Source organism: Malus domestica, chromosome 13 (genome assembly GCF_042453785.1).
Source record: "Malus domestica chromosome 13, GDT2T_hap1".
In the NCBI taxonomy this organism is placed as follows: Eukaryota; Viridiplantae; Streptophyta; class Magnoliopsida; order Rosales; family Rosaceae; genus Malus; species Malus domestica.
Window position 1 is genome coordinate 18,620,038 of NC_091673.1, and position 22,538 is coordinate 18,642,575.

The 22,538-nt window shown below is 39.6% G+C and overlaps 1 protein-coding gene across 1 annotated transcript; it reads right to left on the bottom strand.

The window, feature by feature from the left end:
- Nucleotides 1–829: 829 nt before the first annotated feature.
- Nucleotides 830–4,653, bottom strand: LOC103453399 (protein WVD2-like 3). The gene is made up of 7 exons (XM_008392940.4): nt 4,589–4,653; nt 2,444–2,778; nt 2,184–2,272; nt 1,980–2,073; nt 1,804–1,875; nt 1,511–1,621; nt 830–1,337 (listed from the first exon to the last, which is right to left on the bottom strand). The coding sequence occupies exons 2-7, from the start codon at nt 2,774–2,776 to the stop codon at nt 1,143–1,145; spliced, it is 894 nt and encodes a 297-aa protein (XP_008391162.3). The 5' UTR covers nt 2,777–2,778; nt 4,589–4,653; the 3' UTR covers nt 830–1,142.
- Nucleotides 4,654–22,538: the final 17,885 nt, after the last annotated feature.

Here is a 22,538-nt window from a genome sequence, read left to right on the forward strand (position 1 = left end):
GACAGGTTGCATGTTAGATATCGTTCTATGTTGGAGGTTCCAAGTAGGATATACTTTAGGAAAACCTAACCTTCAAAATATGCAAGGATAATTCATAAGTAATTGGAAGAACTACGAAAGATTGTTAAGGTGACAGCGGAACCCTAGTGCTTAAATAGATTTTCAAAACTATTTTCTTTTGTTTTCTTTACCTTCCCATTTATTTAATTATTTTTTAATATTTTAGTTCATAAAATCAACCTTTTCCAAACTTTGTTTTCAAATAATTAATTAAGATTTGGTGTGTACATAAATTATTCATTCAATCCATGTGGAGAATGACCTTGCTAGAGCCGACTATATTATAATTACCTTGTACTGTTGCAAGTATTTTAAATGTTTTTATCCTTACTTTTGCAGTTGGTAAAAATCCTATCAATGAGCTATGAACTCGATGTGTAATAAGGGATTGGGGAGGTTGTTCAGGATTTGCAGGACAGTTTGAATTACTTAATAAAAGGACCTTTTTGGTTTAAATTTGTTCGTATCATAATTTCTTTACAATGGCTTTCGTCATTAAGTTGATGTTTCGTCATTTTAGGGTGAGGTTATATTGTCAACTAAGCATGGGCCAACACATCACAGCCTTTAAGCTAGTTGGTTATTGGGTCCTTATGTCACATGAGTAAATGTAAGAGTGATATGAGTCCAACCAAAACAGGGGTTTTATTTGAAGAAAAAAAGAAAAAAAAAAGGAGTTAATGTTACCGTCCTCGGCGCCGGAAAACATCCGATCAGTTCTTGTCGTTGGTGGATTAGAGGGAAGAGGGAGGAGGGAGCGGAGAGCGAGTTGATCCCCAACATTAGATAGATTATTCAAACAAGAGTACAAACAGTCTTCGTGGTGAATAAATAACCCTTCATATACACGAATTGATATAAATGACAGAAGATGTGTACACTTCATACATTACACACAATCAATGCAACAAGTCGCTGCGATTTACACAAACAAAACATGCACATACTTGAGAGGTCCTCCTATCAATTAGGACACTCACCAGAAAACTCAGGATTGAATATAAATGTCCGTATGCTGTCCATTTAGGTTGGCCGGATCGAACTTGTTTATCTCGTCCACTTTCCTAGTCTCATCAATGAAACTAGCAAACAGCATTGCCATTTTGGATGTTGATCTGACCCTCGCTTTTCAGGGAACCAACATAAGCGGTGCCTTCTTTGTAACTACCCATACTGTGATGATTTCCTTTCATTCTGTCTCCTCGGGATACTTCGGATGTGCTGCTGCAGCTCATCCTCCGGCCAAGCTTTGGTGATTTTGCACGAGTTGGTGGCAGCTGGCATACAGACAAAGCAAAAATTTTAAAACTTGAGCTGTAATTTACATTTATATAAAATAATGTTTATGTATTTGTCACACTTCGTACAATGTAATACTATTCTATCTGTGGTTTCAAATAGCGTAACAGAATCTCATGCAGGGTAGAACCAGATAAAGTCACTGTATAACCTTTGTAAGTTCAGTTTTAGGTGGAGGTCCCTCATGATAGAAGCTTGGCATCAGGTTTGCCTTAAACGCTAAACTCTTTCTCAGTTGCTTGATAGCTGCCTCCTCCTCTTCCTTGAAATTCCAAGATTATGAAGCAGACAAAGGTAAAGAAAAATCAAGTAAGAATGACCGAGCTAAACTAAAAAACATGAACAGACTAAAAAAGTTAAGAAACAATGGAACAACAGACACCATCTGTTCAATGTTTTGGTGTGTGTGTGTGTGGGGGGTGGGGGGGAGAGAGAGAGTAAAACCTTGGTCCTTGCATCACGTTTGGTTTTTTGCACCTCCAGTGCTTGGTGCTTCTCCTCTAACCTTGAATAAAACTAGATATGGCAACAATAATAAGGGTGCACAGTCAATGCTTAGGGACTACTCATCGGAGTAATTAAATTTAACTCCACATAATAAAAAACTGTGAAGGCACTACCTCCTTCCTTTTCTTCGCACGCTCAGTGCATCTTAACGTTGGAGCAGATGCAACAGTTTCTCTGAACCTAAGAGTTCGTGCAGATGCTACTGTGCTATGCATGTTCAAGGAATAGAACTCAAATTCCGATTAGAAGTGAGTAGTAGGAAGAAGATGAAAAGACAAAAGAATCAAGCTAGGACTTCAAAATGTAGAAAAGGATACATGGAAGCTACAGAACAGGAATCTTCCTCATCAGAATGCTTCTTCTTATCTGGTTGCAATGGCTTCCTTCGTACCAACGGTGATATTGGCTGCAAAGACATAGATGTCATAAAAAACTTTTGCAACTACAACAGAGACTACACATGCAATCAAGCCAAGGAAAGACATGACAAAATGTTTTTGTCAACGTTCAAAAGAATAAAAATAACCAACAGAATTTTAAAACAACCTATATCTAGGCTTTGGTTAGCAGGAGCTACCTGGTTATGCTTTGTGGTATTAAGATGTCGCAGATCGCTTGTATTGGATAATTTATAAACACCATTACCGCAATTAAGAGCAACACTGACTAGACGAGTTCCACATGAAGCACGCTTTTCTGTAGCTAAGGTGAATGGCTGTGGAACAGTGTGTTTTGTTCCAGCATTTCCAGCAGCAGGTTTTGATGCATGTTTTACAGATGCAAGTGACGTACTAGTAACCTTTGTTTTCCCGGAATCCAGTTGAACCTTCTCCACAGTCTGGTGAGAAAGACCTGAATGGTTTGTGACACTTTCTGATTCCTTGTCCACGCAGATATCTGTAACTTCCATCCCTATTACACTTGCAATACAGAAAAAGCATCCCAATTGTATCAATATCATTATAGGTGTATCTAGAGTGCAAGCATGTTCGCACCCTCTCATTACTTACAAAAATAAAATAAAATAAAATTTGGTCATGATTTGGTGCTTACAAACTCTGTAAAAGCGTAAAAACATTTTTAATTCATGAAAGTGCAGAACGATATTTTAATTCATGTTTTTACCATCCTTTTCGATGTGCTGCTACTGGAAAACAAAAATATTCTCTTTTTCTGACCAAAAAGAGAGAGGGGAACAAAAGAAGATGCAAGAGTGATAGTATTAGCTAAGTTACAATGTAATGTTTTAAAGAAAAATAAAACAATTCCAGAACAACTATTGTGGGCAAACATAACAAAAACGTGACGTGATTTGACTTTTAAATACTCAAAATGCGTACAGATGAAATCACCCTTCTTCCATGAGGAAATATTTGTATGCTAATTTTTCTGCAGATAGAAGAAAATTACTCAGGAGTATCAGAAGAAGATGACGATTAACAAACAATGAGCGAGTGAGAAAAGATGATAAAGCATATTGAACTCGAACTATTAAAAAACTCATCATTCCCTTCAGCAGTATGATGGGTTTGTTAAGCATGCAAATAGATGTTAATTATTTAACATAAAGTAGCAAGAGACAGAATCATTTGCTTTGCCAACAACCAGAGGTGTGAAGAAAGAGGGAGAAGAACAAAATGAAACAAAAAATAGATAGGTGTGCTCAATCCGTATTTTCTTTGATGGGTCGCCATAACACCCTGAGACGTCGCCAAACAACAGACAAAGAAAATCGAAGAACGGGGAGGGTTTTACAAAGCAAAAGAGAATCACTCTGCACTAAATTTAAACTGCAGTAAGAGGCAATTTCGAAGGCACGGGCTTATGTATATGGTAGAAAAGCAAAATGTGAACCGATAAACACAGTCACTTCTTTACTTCACATTTAAATTTTGTGGAAACTGACAAATATTGAACCAATATGAGTACCAAGTGGGAATTCAAAAGGATCTCAAACCTCAATTTGTTGGATTAAGTACAAACAAAACATGTCTAATATTGCAAACAAACTCTTGTTAACATTACACTTCAAAGAAAAACACTCCAAATCCAATACTTTAGAAAGAAAAAAAAAGCCCAATTGACTTTGGTAATAAGGGCCGATATTACAACTAGGAACCAATTAGAGATGACAAAGTGACAGATGAGAGATTTTTTTATCCGCTTGAGCTCTCGGAGTGTTTTTGTATAAACCTTATAGTTGTCAGGGTGTTTTTATAATTTACTAAAACAATTCAGATTATAATGCCTAATTAAGATTAGCTTTGGCTGAGTAATCACACATATTTCTTTGACATACACAGAAAAGAAAAAAAAGTATGAAGCAAACCCATTTCACCTCGAATGGGTTAAACTGTAACAACCAGTTAACCACATTGGAAAATTGGAATATTGAGTTCTTTCTTCTCATTCCCCAGATACTTAAAACACACCAAAATCCGAAAAAAATCGTGTATTTTCCCAGCTGCATTTTCTCAGCAACCAAACAAAGATCTAAGTGAACCAAACAAGTTCAAAACACAGATTTCAAAATCTGGGTTTTCATACATAATTAGCAAAAATCAATCCAAATGCACGAAGAAACAAAACCAAAAACAGATCAAAATGAAACGACATTGCAAAAATCGATACTGCATTTCATGGACGCGCAACAAGCTATAGCATTTCGAGCAGATCGAGAGCATGAATGGACGAGACGGTGGCAAGGGTGGTATCAACTCACAGTTTTGGTCCGAAGTCTGAAGATGTTTCGCTCTGTGCGTCTGTGAGCCTCTCTGCCTATCGAGGTGTTATGTTTTCAAAGCATAGATTCTGTTGCTTTTATATGCGCGCGCGGTGCCCCGTCGGCATTGACGCCGTTTAATTCTTTGTCTGAAATATTTTTTTATTTTTTCACATTTTCACTTTTTCACATATGGGTAAGAATTTTAATTTTTTTACATATACAAGCGAGAGTAATAAGGGATACGAACTTGGGAGCTCGAGTGTAATTAGAATTGGAAATAAAGAAGAATGACAAATAGAAAGAGCCGCGTTTCGACTTCAAACCCTTCCTCTCAGTACAAATTTTACGTAAAAAAATGGTTGCGAAGTTTTATTTATTTATTTTTTCCTCATACGTATTTTCTTTGTGTAAAAATTCATAGCTTCAATTTACTTGTAGATTAATCACTTACTTTCTTTGTGTGTGTGTCTGTTTTTTTTTTTTTTTATGTTTTTGGTGGGGGGGGGTTTCCTTCTCCAACTTTAGACCTTTTTCGTACAATAACAACATAAACATGCAGATTTAAGCTTAATCAAGTTGGTTAGATAAATTTGAATCCTCCTTCTCATATTCGTTTTTTGTAAGAATCGAATCTAAAACCTATCACATAAAAGTAAAAAAGAATACCAGTAGACCATAGTACTAATTAAATGACATAATGTGGTTCAAATTCGCTTTTAACGAGAATCAAACCGGTGTTAGACGTGAGAGTTAGAGGCCACGATAGAGGGATTTTCAAACAATGATATTAAGAAGATGCTCATATCTTAACCAAAAAGCAATGAAATCGCAGACTTTCCGTACATATGATTATTGCTTTAGGTCCCCATGGTCCTCTGATTATTCTTGCTTAACCCTTTTGAAAAAGCCCTAACACCCTCTAATTAAATTCATATAGAATTCCCTCTCTTGCTCTAAATACCCATCATGAACTCTTAAACTAGATTAACAGCTATGTCTATGTGTTCCAACTTGTTCCACTCTTTCAATATCCTACTTCTTCCAAGGTTGATGTAATGTGGTTGAATCTAACTTTCTTTCGTATTCAACTTAATTGAGATATTCCGGGTTTTTTCACATGTTGTTTATCTGAATAAGGATTTTTTTTTTTTTTTTCACGTTCGTCCTTTACACGAATTAGTATATATGTTAGAGCAAATTCGAGCCAGCTATGGTTTCTTTTGAATATCCACACTGTAAACTTGATTGTGCGTACAAGATTAACAAGTAATCGTTCTGCGTTAAATTGATTTATCAAAAATTTCATAGCACCAAGGCACTCTTAATAGATTCCAAAGTTATATAACATCCGGTTCCTGCAGATATTCATTAATCTTAAATCATAGGTGTCCTCTTCTTTGAACTTGCAAATTATTGTTGCAGATTCAATTACACATCTTTTAGTTAACTATAGTTTAGGTTTATGTATCCAACACCCAGATGGATCCACACACAAATAATAGTAAACCGATAGATCTAAATGTCTTTTAGGAAGTATACAAATCTTAATTGCATGTAGCATGGTATCCAAATTAGTCTATATCCAAGCATGGTCTCATCAATTTGAAATAATTAAATCACTTCTATTTGGGTTAATATTTGAATATTGGGCTTTACATAAGGAAAAGTCCAAAGGCGCCAAAACAAATTGAAGTTACCCGAAGCCCAACATTGAAGCCCAGAGACAAATTTAAGCCTTCTCAGCCAAGGTATAGGCCATGTGCCTATGACCGAAATGACAACTGACAGAGACCAGCTCACTACCAGCTAAAAAGCACTTTCTAATGGCATAAATGTGTAATTACATGATGACTCACTGTCCTTGAGAGCCCTTGGCCAAGAATAAAGCCCATACTGTCGGGCCAAATCGCTTGTAAAAGGAGGAAGAGATAACAGAGACAATGACACTCAACCAATCAAACAAACAACATACAAACTCTACTCTCAAGCCAGATTTACATCCAAAAAACTGAAACCAACCCAAATTTAGTCCTTTTAGCAATAGTTTCCTTAGAAAAGCTATCTTTTGTCTAGTGTAAAAGCTATGCTACCCTCCCTAGTGTTGTAGTATCGATTCCCTCATGTAAAACCTATTTACCATTCATCCCTTTTTAGCATAAAACCTATTTACCATTCATCCCTTTTTAGCTTAATAGATCTATCTTCTAAATGTACTTTTCAGCTTGTATTCAAAAGTTATTTCCACCTGTTTTCCACCTAAGAGTCCCATTTGTATCAAGATATGGTTAACTTAATAAACCTGCTTTCATTAAAAACGAACTGGATTTGAGGAAATGGTCTAAAAGGGCTCTGAACTCCCTTCGTTTCGAACATGCAAGATTATGAACTAAAGGTCCTTGTTTACACAGCAAGAAAAAGAACTTAATGCAGACTTAATCCATCTGTAACAATCCTTTGATAAAAAGAAGTTTGAGTAATTTTGGGCATAAGTAATCACTCAAACCACATCTATTTCAACATCTATTATACTGAGATAACAGTGGCACACCTAGCCTTTTGTTAGTTTTGATTGCAAACCTCAAGGCCTACACCTAAGGCCTGACAAATGCACCATTCAAACTAACTGTGAACTCTCTTTGCAGCACACCAAGTAGCAAGAGCCCAACGACCGCACCCAAAGTGCCATTCATCCTTGGAGAGCTGTGCGCGAGGCTATCCACCTTTGCCTTGAACATACTTTTGGCATGCCCAGTGGGATCCATTACAAAGTCTTGTATGCAAAAATAAGGAAAGAGCGAACCTTCAGGTGGAATACAAAGTACGGGCCACCCCATTGTTTACCAAGATCATACATGGCAGACCACCTAGAAGATTTCTCCTTCCTACGAGGACCGACTATTTTCGAAAGCCCGACTTCATCTAAGAAGTCAGGAGGAAAAGTGATCAACAAAGACTTGCAAGCTACCATGGTGCAAGTGTTGAAGAGTATAGAGAAGATTTCTCTGGAGACTAGAGGAGAAGTGAGCAAACTCTGTTCTCTTACAAGGAGTTTGCAAAGGAGATTAGATCTGGAGTACTCTAGCTTAAAAGATGGTTATGCTAGAGAGATAATGAGAGAGGAAAGTCTTGAGAAAGAACCAGTTATTCCCCTTATTTCCTTTGCTCGAGGAAAAAAATGATAGGGGGAAGAAGAAGGTGGAACCTAGAACCAGTCAGCCAGAAGTGGAGGAGATCTTGGAAACAGATATGCCTAACCCTTTATTGTTCCCACTAGATAGTAGGGGCAAATCGGGCAAGATAAGAAAAAGTGTGGAATGAACCAATAAGTTAAAGAATCCAGTGTAAAAGTTGTGTCCACAACTGCGAGCAAACCTCCTCCTTATAGGCCACCACCACTGGCTAATAAGGAAGAATAAGCCAAATAGAGACAGCCTGAACCAAAGAAGAAGGCTTTCTCGGGCAATGAAAATAGCCCGAAATGGGGACCTCCTTACACCTCACATAGCAATGCAGTTAACCAGCAACTTAGAGACGAGTTGGTTGAGCTAAGAATAATAGTGGTCCAAAATGTCTAGCCACAGGCTCGCCTGCTGTTCGAGAACACCTACCAGAAACCCTACCCTAAATACATTGATGAGCAGAACCCTTTTTCCCTTAATTTCAAGATGCCCGCATTCCAACTTTTAGTGGAGATGATTGTGATGTGTCCTCTAGATATCACATCTTCAAGTTTTCCAACTACTGTGTGGCATTTGAAGACAATCCTAACTACAAGTTAAGGTTGTTTGGAAATTCGTTGGTCGACTTAGCATCCCAGTGGTACTCTCTTTTACCCCCTAATTCCATTGCCAACTGGGGGAAATGGAGATGGCTTTCCACAAGCAGTTTTATAGGGTGGAGCCCAAGGTAACTATCAACGATCTAGTTGAGGTGAAGCAATATGAGCATAAGTCTACAGAAGATTTCATGATGAGGTTTAGAAAGACAAGACTGAGATGTCAATTCCCTATCAACCATGCCTAACTTATGTTTATTGCTCTGAAGGCATTGAGATTTCCCTTGAGAAAGAAGTTTTACGATGTGCAATTCAGTGAACTGCAGGAGTTAGTAATAGCTGCTACAAAGTATGAAAAGTTTTTAGTTAAAGAGCAGCAAATGAAACATTCATCCAAGGTGCCCCCTTTCTACAAAAGCAAAGATGCAATTCACCAGTTGGAGTTTGAATGGCCTGAGATTGGAGAAAGTGACAGAAATGTAGGAGATGGGATGAAGCTGTGTGTGGCTGAGATGACCACTCTTTTCAAACATTTAATGGTAAAGAGCTTGATCCAGCCAGTTAAAGATAAAAAAAGTGATGATGAATGATGGAGGATTCATGCTTATGAAGTCTTCCAAGTACCAGGCTTATTTGTTTGATTTGACCAAGGCAGGAGAGATCTATGAGGAATTAGTGTGAGCAAGAGTAATTGTGCCCGACGACATCACAAAGATACCTAAACCAGAAGAGTTGAGAGGAAAGAAGTATTGCAAGCTTCATTACACTTTTAATCACTCCATCACCAACTGTGTACAGTTCAGGGATTGGATCCAGGACCTAATAATTAAAGGAAAGTTGTTATTGGAAAAACCCTTGGCAAATATGACGATTGATACAGATCCCTTCCCAGAGGCCCCGGTCAATATAATCAACCTCAATTGGGTTAAGAAAGGAAAAGAAAAAGCTACATGGGAAGAGAAGAATGAAAAAAAGCAAGCTATTAAGCCATCTGAAGGTACTATGAGGTTGCCCGACAAACCACAAGCATCTGTGGTTAAAGGAGTGGTGTTGTATAGCAAGTGTCAGTGTGAGTGCGAGCTAGAGGTGCCAGCATTAGGAGCAATCATTGATCAAGAGTTAATCAAAAGAAAAGAAAAAGAGGAACATGATGCCCGCAGAAATGTTATGCGGGCAACAGAAAAGGAAACTTCCAAGAATGTATTCTAAAGGTTGGGTAGAGACTTTCAACCTAAAGGCTTATCCGAGGTATTTAGAAACTATGAAGTCTCTGAAAAAGCTGAGGATAAGGAAGTTAATATGCTAAAGTGGGTAAAAGTGAGACCACCCTAGCTAAGTCATCACAGCAGTTCAAAGCAAGGATGGAGAGAAAAGTCCAGGAACTCGATTCCCTTAGTTACTAAGAAGGATTCAGCTTAACTAGGTCGTAAGTGGTACATAATTGGGAAGGATGGCAAACCTATTAGAGAAATTGGAGCATCTATGATCATGAGGGTCCAAAGACAGCATAAGGCCCACATGAACTCATTAAAGATCCCTCACCATTTCAGAAGCTTCTAGAAATGTCAAGTTTGAAAGGGTTATGCAAGGATGACAGCTCGAATGGAGGAGTAAGAAGGAGATAGAGAAATCTAATAATAAGATGAAAGGAGAATGAGATCATGTACTTCAAAAACCCCATCTAGGAAAATACAGAGTGCTGATGAGAGCTTAAGAAAGTGTAATGATGATGCTCACACCAAGTTGGAGGCCAGAACCTCTGTGTTTTGGGACCATCTCCCCCAAGAGAGGGATACCCCCACCTCTACTGGAAGATATACCTTGTCAAATGCCAGGACAATTACTCAATTTTGACATAACAGTAGAAGAATAAGTGCCAGAGTTAATGTTGCCCGAACATGTGCATGCATGAATGGATAAACTTGTATGTCAAATTGGATGAAAGAAAGAAGATTTATCTAGACCTAGCAACTTCCACATAAACATGACTTATGTTCTATCTTCCATGTTTTGCACCGAACTTGATCAACCTGCCACGATGAAGGGTGATTACCTGGCAACAAAACCAATGATGGCACTTGTTAGTGTTGAAGAAGCTGGGAAATGAGAGTCTAACATGACAGGTTTGTCCGAACCCATAATGAGGGAGCCCGAGAAGATATATTCAGACATAATGGTCTTCAGCAGCCTGAGTTTGGCCCTAGCCAACCATCTCAAACCTATATATGTGATTACTTATCTGGAGGGAGTACCATTCAAAAGGGTATTAATTGATGGTGGTGTTGCGGTTAACGTCATTCCATTTAAACAAATGAAGAGATTTGGTAGAAGTGAAGATGACCTTATCCCCACTGACCTCACAGTCTCTAGTTTTTCTGGAGCCATTACCAGAACACATGGGATATTTCCCTTAGAGGTTGACTTGGGGTCCAAGCAAATTATGTTAACTTTCTTCGTGATGGATAGTAGTTCTACTTATGGAGCATTGCTGGGCAGAGATTGGATTCATCAAAGTCTATCTGTGTTATCCACTCTACATCAACAAGTTACCATGAGTCTAGAGACGAAGAACCAAGTTTTTGGGAGATGGTGAAGGCCGAGTCACGGTCATTTGTCCCCACAGCTAATGGTGTTGAAGCCAATTTTTACAATCCCAATGTTGGGATTTTGCAGTGCCTAGGAACTGATAAGAATGGCCGCCCGACTAAGGTGACGGCCCAAAAGCTTCTGGAGCAAAGATTGTATATCACCAGGGAAGAATGGGACAGACCCCATATTGTCCCTACTCCCCAACACCAATGATGTCAGAACAACGAAGGAATGACTAAGTAGTTGCAGGTCAGGTCATTAATCAAAAGATTGTTGGTGTATGGGAAAGAGGAGAAAATAAGCAAGAGAAAACTTGTCCAAAGAAGAAGCAGAGTAGGAAAATGAGGCTTCAAGTAGCCAGAACAGAGAAGAAAAAGAATTTTTTGGAGAAAAATTAGAAACAGCCATAAATATGGCTGAGTGTATATATGACTTGGACTGGCCAGATGATGTACCCGAGAGTCCAAAGTCAGTTGAGTTTTTGTGCACCAAGCTTGATAAGCCAGCATCAGAGGTACAAGACCCTTAGAAACTATTAATTTGGGAGTTGAGGATGATCCAAGGCCCATACAACTTAGTGGCTTTTTAAAAGCTAGTGATCGGGCAAAGATAACGAGTTTTTTGCATGAGTTTTAAAGACTGCTTTGCTTGGCATTACACTGAGATACCAGGTTTAAATTTCACCTTAGTAGAACACATAATGCCTATTAATGAGGGATACAAACCTGTAAAGCAAGCTCCCAGAAGGATGTCAAATGAGATAGAAAAAAAGGTCAAAGAATAAATCGATAGGCTGGTAAAAGCTGGATTTGTTAGGCCTGCCAAGTATGTCGAGTGGTTGGCCAACATTGTACCCGTATTAAAAGCTATAACTAATGCAATTTAATGTTGTGTTGACTATAGAAACATTAATGAAGCCACGCCTAAAGATGAATATCCCATGCCAATGGCTGACCTATCCATAGATGCAGTTGCAAAACACAAAGTTCTATCTTTTATAGATGGGAATGCTGGTTATAATAAGATAAAAATGGCTAAAGAAGATATACATAAGATAGCTTTTAGGTGCCCGGAACATGTAGGAGCATATGAATATGTCGTCATGCCATTCGGGCTAAAAAATGCAGGTGCAACTTATCAAAAAGCAATGAATGTCATTTTTCATGACTTAATCGCCCATAGCATGGAAGTGTACAATGATGACATTGTAGTGAAATCTAAAACTGAAGAGCAACACTTGGAAAACCTCAGACAAGCCTTAGCAAAAATGAGGACCCATAAGTTGAAAATGAATCCTAAGAAATGTACTTTTGGGGTAAGAACGGGTAACATTTTGGGATTCCTTGTTCATCAAATGGCGGTGGAGGTAGACAAAAATAAAGTTCGGGCAATAATGGAGTCATCATCCCCAACCAACAAAGTGCAGTTGCAAAGGTTACTCGGAAAAATCAACTTCTTAAGGACATTTACTGCTAACTTGGTGGGCAAGTTCAACCATTGGCTCCTCTATTAAGGTTGAAGAACCAAGAAGAATTTGAGTGGGGCCCAGAACACCATGAGGCTTTTGACAAAGTAAAGGCTTACTTAGCCTCTCCACCAGTGCTCATGCCACCTCAGAGAGGGAAGCCTTTAAAGCTTTATATTTCTGCCTCTGAAAAGTCAATATAAAGCTTACTAGCCCAAAACAATGAAGGTGGGAAGAGCAAGCAATATACTACCTCAGTAGGATCCTTATTGAGGTAGAGACAAGATATACCCCAATGGAGAAGCTATGTTTAGCTTTATACTTCACTGCCTGCAAGCTAAGGCATTACATGTTGCCTTGCCATAACAATATTATCGCCAAGACCGATGTGATCAAGTATATGCTGTCAAAGCCAATACTAACTGGAAGGATTGGAAAATTGATTCTAGCACTCTTAGAATTTAGTTTTCAATATGTGCCTTAAAGATAAATAAAAGGGCAAACAATTGCAGACTTCTTAGCCAAGCACCAAGAATCATAGGATGAACTTATCAATATCCCAAGAACTCTAAAAGTGGCTAGTCTCTGAATTCTACCAAGTAAAGCCCTCTTAGGCAAAGAGAAATGGATTTAACAAGAAATAAAGAGAATAACCAGTCTCTGGATTACTCCTTAGAGGTTGTATTTTGATGGATCTTGTACTCAATATGCTATTGGGGCTGAGATTGTCATTATTGATCCCAAGGGTGTTTAACATTGTTATTCATTTCTTCTAGATTATCAAGATACTACCAACAATCGGGCAGAGTATGAGGCATTGATAATTGGCTTGGAAATCTTGATAAAGTTGGGGGCAAGTGAAGTTGAGGTGTTTGGCGATTCAGAGTTGGTGACCAATCAGCTTAATAGAGACTACAAGTGCAGACACATCACCATGGTAGCTTATTATTTGGCAACAACTCAGCTATTGAGTTATTGGGGTACTGAGATTTCAATCAATCATATTCCCAGATAATCAAATTCAATTGCCAATAAGATGGCACAATTAGCTTCCAGAGCACCAATCCAAGAAAGAAGGTTCAAAGTGGATGTGGAAGTACAAAGGAGAAATCTCCCTTCCATCTTTGAAATAGGGTTCAGCCTAAATGTGATGACCAAGGAACCTGAGATGAAGACTAGAGAACACCCATCATCCAATATTTGAATGACCCTTCTTTCCCCACAAGTAAAAACAATAGACGGCAAGCAACTAAATACGTCATGTGGGACAAAACTATGTTAAGAAAGACCCCAGATGGACTTCTGCTAAAATGCTTAGGCTTAAAAGAATCAATGAGAGTATTGGCTGAAATACATGAAGGAATTTGTGGAGCACATCAAGTTGGAACCAAGATGAGATGGTTGCTAAAGAGATATGGCTACTTCTGGCCCGACATTGAAAAAGATTGTAAGGCTTATGCCAGAGGTTGTGAAGAATGCCAGAGACATGGACCTGTCCAACATATGCCCTTAATACCCTTAAATCCAGTAGTGAAGCCTTGGCCTTTCAGAGGGTGGGTAATAGATTTCATCGGGCAAATTTACCCAGCTTTTAGCAAGGGGCACACTTTCATAATCTTGGCAACAAATTATTTTACCAAGTGGGTAAAAGCTTCAGCTGTGAAGACTATCACTTCAACTGTTGTTAAGAAGTTCATTGAAACCAAGATCCTACATAGTTATGGGGTGCCTGAGACAATTGTCACGGACCGCGGGCCATCTTTCATATCACAAAAAGTAAAAGAATTTGCAAACAAGTTCAAGATAAAGATAAAGATGATCCAGTCAAGTTCTTACTACCCCCAGCAGAGGCCAACAATAAGATCTTGGTGAATATTATTAAATGGATGGTGGCAGATAGTCCAGAGAAATGGCATAAAAACTTGGGAGACACTCTTTAGGCTTACAAAACCTCCAAGAGGGTAGGAACTGGAACTACTCTTTATGCCTTAACCTTCGGGCAAGATGTTGTGCTTCCTATGGAAATCAATGTGAGTTCGATCAAACTTCAAAACCAGTTTGGTCTACATAGTGAAGAATACATTCAAGTTATGTGTCAAAGAGTGGAAGATTTGGATGTAGCTAGAATTGAAGCCTTGAATAAAATTCAATAAGGGAAAAAAGTTGTTGCCCGAGCTTATAGTAAGAAAGTAAAGATGAAAATCTTTAAAGAATAAAAGTTAGTATGGAATGCAATTCTGCCTTTAGAAACTCAAGTTAAAGGTTTCGAGAAGTGGAGCCCTACTTGGGAATGTTCTTTCATTGTCAACCAAGTGTTGGATAGAGAATGATGTTACTTGGCAGATTTGGAAGGAAACTTGCAAAGGCATCCAGTCAATGCCAAGTTTTTTAAGAGATATCACCCAACTTTGTAGGATGTCAGGGATTGTTATATTGAGGATATTTAAGTATTTTGAGAAAAGTTAAAGTTAGTTTATGCAATTAAAGCTTCAAAGAACAAAAAAGACAAGTGGATATGAAGAAGGAAGTCATTTCATTTCAACAAAAGAATGAAGTTACAAAAACTTTAGCTCAACAGTTTTACATCTTTTGCCAAGACAGATATTCTAGAGTAATATGTTTGCATAATAGTGAAAATCCTGCCAAGTTCTTCTAAGTACATGTTGTTGTTGGCTAGTTAGGCTTCAAAGTCTTCAACTTCCTGGTTCACCTTCTTCACTTCTTCTATTTTCTTGTAAAGTTGACTTGCCAGGGTCATCTTCTCAGCCTTCAAAGTGGAAAACTTCTCCTCCAACTTTTGAATTTCATACTCTACCACTATGATCCTATCTTCCATGGTTGATCCCTCTTCTACCAGTTGTTGAAGTGTGGCCGAAGTCCGAGTGTGTTTTTCTTTATAACACTTCACTCTGTTGGATGCTCGCTCCTCCCGCAGATGTTAATCCCTCAACGCCCGCAGATTCTCAAAGAAATTGAGAAAGGATTCGTACTGAGCCTTTGACATTAACTGAGCCTTGTAGAGCTCAGTCAAAGCCTTCTCAGCATCATGAAGAGCCTTGAGGCTTAAGAAAGCTGTGAAATCTCTCCTCATCCATTCCCTGAAGGCTTGGCGCGCATCTTGAAGAAGTTGAGGCTCGGAATGATGCCTTGGAGATCTTAGCCTTGTCCTAATTTGCCCAAAATCTCTGACAAGCTTAGGCAAAAAGGTTGTTGCATGGGTGGATGCAAGGGGTGGGGGCATTGCTCCAACTCCTTCAAAAGCTGCAATAGTGAAGACAGTCTCAGAAGCAATGTGAGAAGAAGGCCTAGGAGTGCAGGGAGCATTAGTAATCTTGGTTTTCCTCTTTGGCCGAGGAATAGGGATCCCCGTAACCTCATAAGCCAAGAGAGGCCTAGGAAAAGCTGCTTTGCGTACTAAGGGTGAATGAGATTGGCCCTAGCCCTTGCTAAAACCCTGTTGCAAACCAAGGAAAAACGGAGTAGAAGGATAGTCTACAATTGAAATTAAAAGAAGGCTAGAAAAGGGATGTTGGTATACCTGGGTTGAGTTCGGAGCCTTGGAAGAAGGAGGATGAGTGTTGCCCGAGCCCGCACCAGAAACCTAAAACACCAAGGGAAAAGACAAGTGTTAATAAACTAATTTGCATAATGAAGAAAATAGAAGTAAAAATACTTGTATACCTGGGATGAGGCTTGAGAATGTGGGATAGGCACTTCTGTTACCATAACAACTCTGGGGGGAAGAAAGTGAGCTAGCCTGAGAAGCTCGCGGGCTAGTTACCTCCGAGACCACAGTGATTTTAGGAACTATTGGCTCCCCGAAGGTTGTAGGTGGTTGCTTAACGGCCTTAGGTGTTGGAGAAAATTGAAGAAGGCAAAGGTAGAATATAAGTATAAACAAAGAAAGAACCTTAAACATAGGAAGGTTCGAGTAAAAGATACTCATCAAGTTACTATCATCTTCCACATAATGAAGCATCTCCCCAGTTGATGGATTAAATTGAGAAGTTAGGTTTACCACCAACGTCGGAGGAAGAGTCGAAGTAATAGAAGCAGAGCTTTGCTCGACAGATGATGCAGGGTTTCCAACCTTTACCTATAAAGGAATGGAAATTGGTCATTTAACCTCAAGATTTGTATAGTCACAAGCTTAAGCTAAAAGTAAAAAGAACTATACCTTTGAAGGTTTAGATCTAGAAGAAAAAACATGCACTGCTCGAGCAAGAAGGGAAGAAGCCTCAAGCTGAGAGATCCCTTCATCCCTAGTGTCATATTTCAAACAATCAGCACAAAAGTTAAATGATGGAACTTCAAAAAGATATGGAGTAAAAGCTATATCTTCAACTCCTCGAGGATAGTATCGAGGAGCTCCTGGTCCTTCTGTTGCATTTATGCCCTCGACTGCCCCTCTTTGGGAGTAGGGGCAGGTCTCTTGGTCATTGGAGGCCCTAGTTACAAGAAAGAATGAGGTATTAGCTCATGCCCCAAGAAAAATTGAAACTACAACTAAGAAAAGAAGATTGTTTACTAAAAGACTTTTGCATTTTCCTGCCCGCTTCAACTAAAGAGGCATGGGAGAATCTGGAGGATTTGGAGGCTTTGGAGGTTTGAGCCCTAATTCTCTTCCTTATGGGAGTTACCCGCGGACCAGGTAAAGAGAGTTAAGGCTGAGGTAGCTCATCGGGCTCAGACTCAGAGAACTCTACCACTGTCGCTATTGTCCGCCAGGGTGCCCTAGTCTCCACTGCAGGCTCTGCTTCACCCTCAGAATCTCCAAACAACTCGGAGATGTCCTCATTGTCGCCAGAGCGTAACTGGACCCATCACCTTGCCTCGCTGCCTCAGCCACAACCTCTTGAAGAACAAGTGCATCTATAGCTTCTTCTTTAGGCCCGACATCCACCTCTTCAGTGTTGCCTTGGGGTGCGAGTTTAAAATAACCAAGGGGAGGGTTAGTGGAGGAAAAATTATAAAAGCATCATAAAATACAAGTTAAGGCAATGGCGGATACCTATTAGAAGAAGCTGGTTCTTCTACTGGATCATCTTCTTCTAGTTCTCGAGCTCATTCGGCTTAGGGTAGGATTTGATGGAGAGTTGCTCCTAGAGATGATCATAGGACTCCCTGATGTCCCCTCCATACTTCTTGGACCACTTAACTTCCCACCAAGTGAATAATGAAGAAGTGCACTCAAAGTTGAGGGTCACAGGCTTGCGGGTAACTCAGCACCTCTAGGCTACACCGAGCTGCCCGAAATATGACCTCCTGAGGAGAACGAATGCGGTAAGAGGTTTCGCAGTGCACAAAGTCAAAGAAAGACACTGGGATGACTTGTCTAAACCACAGCTGTCTACCACAGAAGTTGGGGTGGTAAACCTCCAGGCCAGGATGGTAGCCCGTGCGGTCACTCCGCACTCCTTAAGCCAAGTCTCATTGCTGGATACAACTCACAAACTTCTCATTGCATAAGCTATTTGCGTCTTCTCCAAAGGCATCTTGGAAAATTTGGTGAGAGATGCCTCGGCCAAGATACTGGCAGGAGCCACTTCTTCGGGGAACTCCAAGTTTGGCACCTGAAGTTCAGGGAAGTACCATTGCAACCACAACTGGACCATCCAGGTTGGCCCATTGAGGTTAGTCTCAAAGGGCTCACCCTTGGTCATCTCATACAAGAGATGGTAGAGGTGGGCAAAGAGGAAGAGCCCCGTGGCCACATCGTCGAATGAATGCAGTGCCTCCACTAAGAGAATCCACTCTAATTTCACTCATTTGGATTTGTTGGGAAACACATGTTTGTTGAACCAGTACAAGAGGAAGTACATGTGCTCTTGGTCCCCAATTGCTGTGGCAGAAGGCCGGCTAAAGGTGCTCTTGGTAAACGAGATAAAGCCCGTGAATGAGGTTTCATAGCTCTTGAAGGTCGAAGGAGTGTACTCCAATTGAATAATGAAATCAGAGTCGCCCGAACCTTCAGCAGTCGGGCAAGAGGGGGAAGACCAGTCGTGGGTCGCATCCACACACTGGCCCGATGGCTTTAGCTCAAAGACTTGGGCCATATCAAGGACGATTAGAGACATGGGACCCATCCTAAAATCGAATGTGTTGGTCTCATTGTTCCAAAATATGAGAGTTGTGGTTAGGAGCATGGGCTTGGCAATCACCGTGGTCTTGGAAAGCATTATAAGCTCGTAGATGCCATTGCTCATCCATTTCTTCTTCTAGATGGGCTCAAGCTCGTCCACCCACTGTGACCAGGCCTCATCCTTCATCAAGTGGAAGCTTCGATGATGAGTTGACCACTTGGAGGAGAAAATGCCAGCCTCGGCAGAATATAGGTTTGGGGTGAACCAATTGGCCTTAGGCATATTGTTATCCACAACAATTGGGACCCTGGAGGTCCAGGCATGCCCGAGGGACTGTACCCTTCCTTCTTCGAAGAAAATTGAGGTATTCAGGCCTGCCCGAAGGCGATGAAGGCCATTGAGTAGGCAGCGTATGTTGACAATCCCCTCGCCGGACTCACATAAGGGACGAACTATTTTGGGTGCCATTGATCAGTTTTTTTGGAAAGAGAGTGAAAGAAAATCGAGAGTGGAAGGCAAAGAAGAGCTACGAAGGCAAGTGAGAATTCTGGAAACTTAGAGAATAAGAATTATTGAGGTAGTTAACCAAGAGGTTTAAGTGAATATAGTAAGCAGTTAGTTAAAGTTGGAAATCATAGGTTAGTGCAAAGGTTTACTCGAAAACAGCTGATTAAGTGGTGCAAGTCCCAAGTAAAAGCATGCGGCGGTAGTTTAATCATTATTAATGTCCTAGATTGCAGACTTAACAGTGATTAAGGGGGCACTGTTTGGATTAATATTTGAATATTGGGCTTTGCATAAGGAAAAGCCCAAGGGCGTCAAAACAAATTGAAGTTATCTGAAACCCAACATCGAAGCCCAGAGACAAACCCTTCTCAGCCAAAATATAGGCCATGTGCCTATGACCATAGTGACAACTGACAGAGACCAGCTCACTACCATCCAAAAAGCACTTTATAATGGCATAAAGGTGTAATTACGTGATGACTCATTGCCCTTGCGAGCCCTGAGCCAAGAAGAAAGCCCATACAGTCGAGCTAAATCGCCTATAAAATGAGGAAGGAACAACAAAGACAAGGACATTCAACCAATCAAACAAACAACATACAAACTCTGCTCTCAAGCCAGATTTGCATCTAGAAAATTGAAACCAACCCAGATTCAGTCCTTTTAGTAATAGTTTCCTTTTATAAGCTATCTTTTTTCTAGTGTAAAAGTTCTGATGTCCTCCCTAGTGTTGTAGTATCGATTCCCTCATGTAAAACCTATTTACCATCCATCCTTTTTTAGCGTACAACCTCTATAAACACAAAGATAAGTGGCTGCAAGAAGTTCAACCTTACCCGACAAGGTGAAATCTTGCCCGAGTCTCTTTGTTTGTACTTTAGCTTAATAGATCTATCGTCTAAATGTACTTTTCAGCTTGTATTCAAAAATTATTTCCATCTGTTTTCCACCTAAGAGTCCCATTTGCATCAAGATCTGGTTAACTTAATAAACATGCTTTCATTAATAACGAACTAGATTTGAGGAAATGGTCTAAAATGGCTATGAACTCCCTTCGTTTCGAACATACAAGATTATGAACTAAAAGTCTTTGTTTACATGGCAAGAAAAAGAATTTAATGCAGACTTAACCCATATGTGACAATCCTTTGATAAAAAGAAGTTTGAGTAACTTGGGGCACAAGTAATCACTCAAATCACATATATTTCAACATCTATTATACAGAGATAAGAGTAGCACGTCTAGCACTTCGTTAGTTTTGATTGTGAGTCTCAAGGCCTACACCTAAGGCCCCACAAAGACACCTTTCAAACTAACTGTGAACTCTCTTTGCAGCACACCAAACAGCAAGAGCCCAACGATCACACCCAAAGTGCCATTCACCCTTGGGGAGCTGTGTGAGGGGCCATCCTCCTTTGCCTCGAACAACTTCTAAACAAACAAATATAATTAACTAAATTTGACGTGCAAATATTTTCGTTAAATATAATCTCCATTATATTCTCTCCTAAAAGGTAAGGTAGAGGATAAAGACTGTTCAACCTCAGCTAATTGTTATGATACGGGAGAATCACGAACGGCTCCATATTTATGTATTAAAAGGAAGATTCCATGCATGCATGCAGCGGTAAACAACTAAACAAGAGAGAATACATGCAGTGGTTACCGAAAGTGAGGTTATAATTGAGATTAGTGGGTAGGTTGAAGGGGAATCAAATGGAAGAAAATGAAGATCATGGAACAGATAATGGGTGTAGTTAGCAGACAATGTGAGCCCGTGGGTGGCTGCATGTTGTGTTTCTGTGAGCTGTTCGTGATGCTTCTCACTAATCCATACATACATACATACACGTGTGTGTGTGTGTGTGTGTGTGTGTGTAACGTTCGTTGTTGGTGGTGTTGTTGGAGGTGGAAGAAAGGGCATATGCATATGTCCTATATAAATAAAACCCTAAAAGCAATTCATGCGGGGACACTCATGATTGGAACCCTTATCACCGCCCCATATCATGGCTTAAATTCAACAGCAATAAGGGATTTGATCGTGTCCCACATTGAACATTTTACAATATGCCAATGGACATGCATGATTGAACTTTGTGTGTATTGTAGACGACTCCTACCCTAATTAAGTTCAATTTGTCACTTTAATTAAACACAATGGCCTTCTGTAGCCTAATTTTGCATGCTTTTTGTGAAAGAAGTTGCGTGTGATTTGTGCGTAATTCTTTTGAATGGAATTTTAATGTTTGAATTATCAATACATAACTTTTTGTAAATCATGTCAGGTAAAGACACATATAGAACTTTTGTAATAAGGAAGGACTTAGTTGTAGGTGGCACATCAAAAGTGTTTCAATTCAAACTGCAAATTGATTCATCTTCTTCAAGTGTCAAATCGCAACATAGCCTATAAGTCAGACTGCCAACATAATTTAAATTTTATTATATTTAGCAGCAAATTGCGTTCGGCTTGCAAAGTAGTGTGTCAATTTCTTTGTGCTCAAGTTCAAATTATTTTCCTTATAACTTAGACTAGCGATTAGTATCGCCTTCTACACACACAGAGAGAAAATTAGCCCCCCTTGATTGAAACAAGAGGAATAGTCAAGAGTTTAAAAAAGCTTGATTGGGAGGATTTGGGACAAGGAGGCTCTTTCCTTTTCTCCTTCTGGAATGCTTAAGTGGGTGCAACGTTTGGAAATCATTTGGACAGGCCAGTGTTCTTTGGCGACAAAGAAACTTTTTAAAATTTAAAATTTAAAGAACAAGAATATCATTGTTAGAGATTTTATTCGACCAAAAATATTGTATGTTATCTTTGGCGCTAAGTTGGTGGGTCTATTGTATTTGGGCACACTCGTGAAGGAAGAAGGATAGGTTACGTTTAAGAAAAATGGGTTTATGGTTTGGTGGTATGATTTGTGCCCTCTCAATATTCTGCCAAATAGTCAAGAGAGGTGGGCTTACTTAACAAACATGCGCGGGACAATAACTTGTGAAAACTGAGCTTTTTTTTTTTTTTTTTGAAAGAAACACGATATTTTATAGAAAGAACCAACACACTACAAAAGATCCTGGTTGAGAAAGTCCTGAACGAAATCAGGAGGATCCTCTAACCATACAAATTCATTACCAATTGAAATGGAATTTAGCTAATCTATGGGCAACTCCATTACATGTTCTTGGCACGCGCACAAATTGAACCGGGGAAACCAATTCCGCCACTAACCTGACATCCTCTGCTAACAAACCAACCTTGGACAAATCCTGAGAGTAGTTTTTAATAGCAGCAATAGCGAGCGCAGAGTCACCCTCCACAATAACCTGTGTAATCTTTGCTGAGCTTATTTTTTAAATAAGCAGACGCCGTCACTGACCCTTCGACCCTAACTCACGAACCCTCTCACCCGGAGAGACTTTTGTGAAAACTAAGCTTATTAATTTGTTAAATATTGGCTCTGCTACAATTATCGAATGAATGTGTTTGTAAATTACACTAAGTTGCAAATGCGAAACAAGCAGTG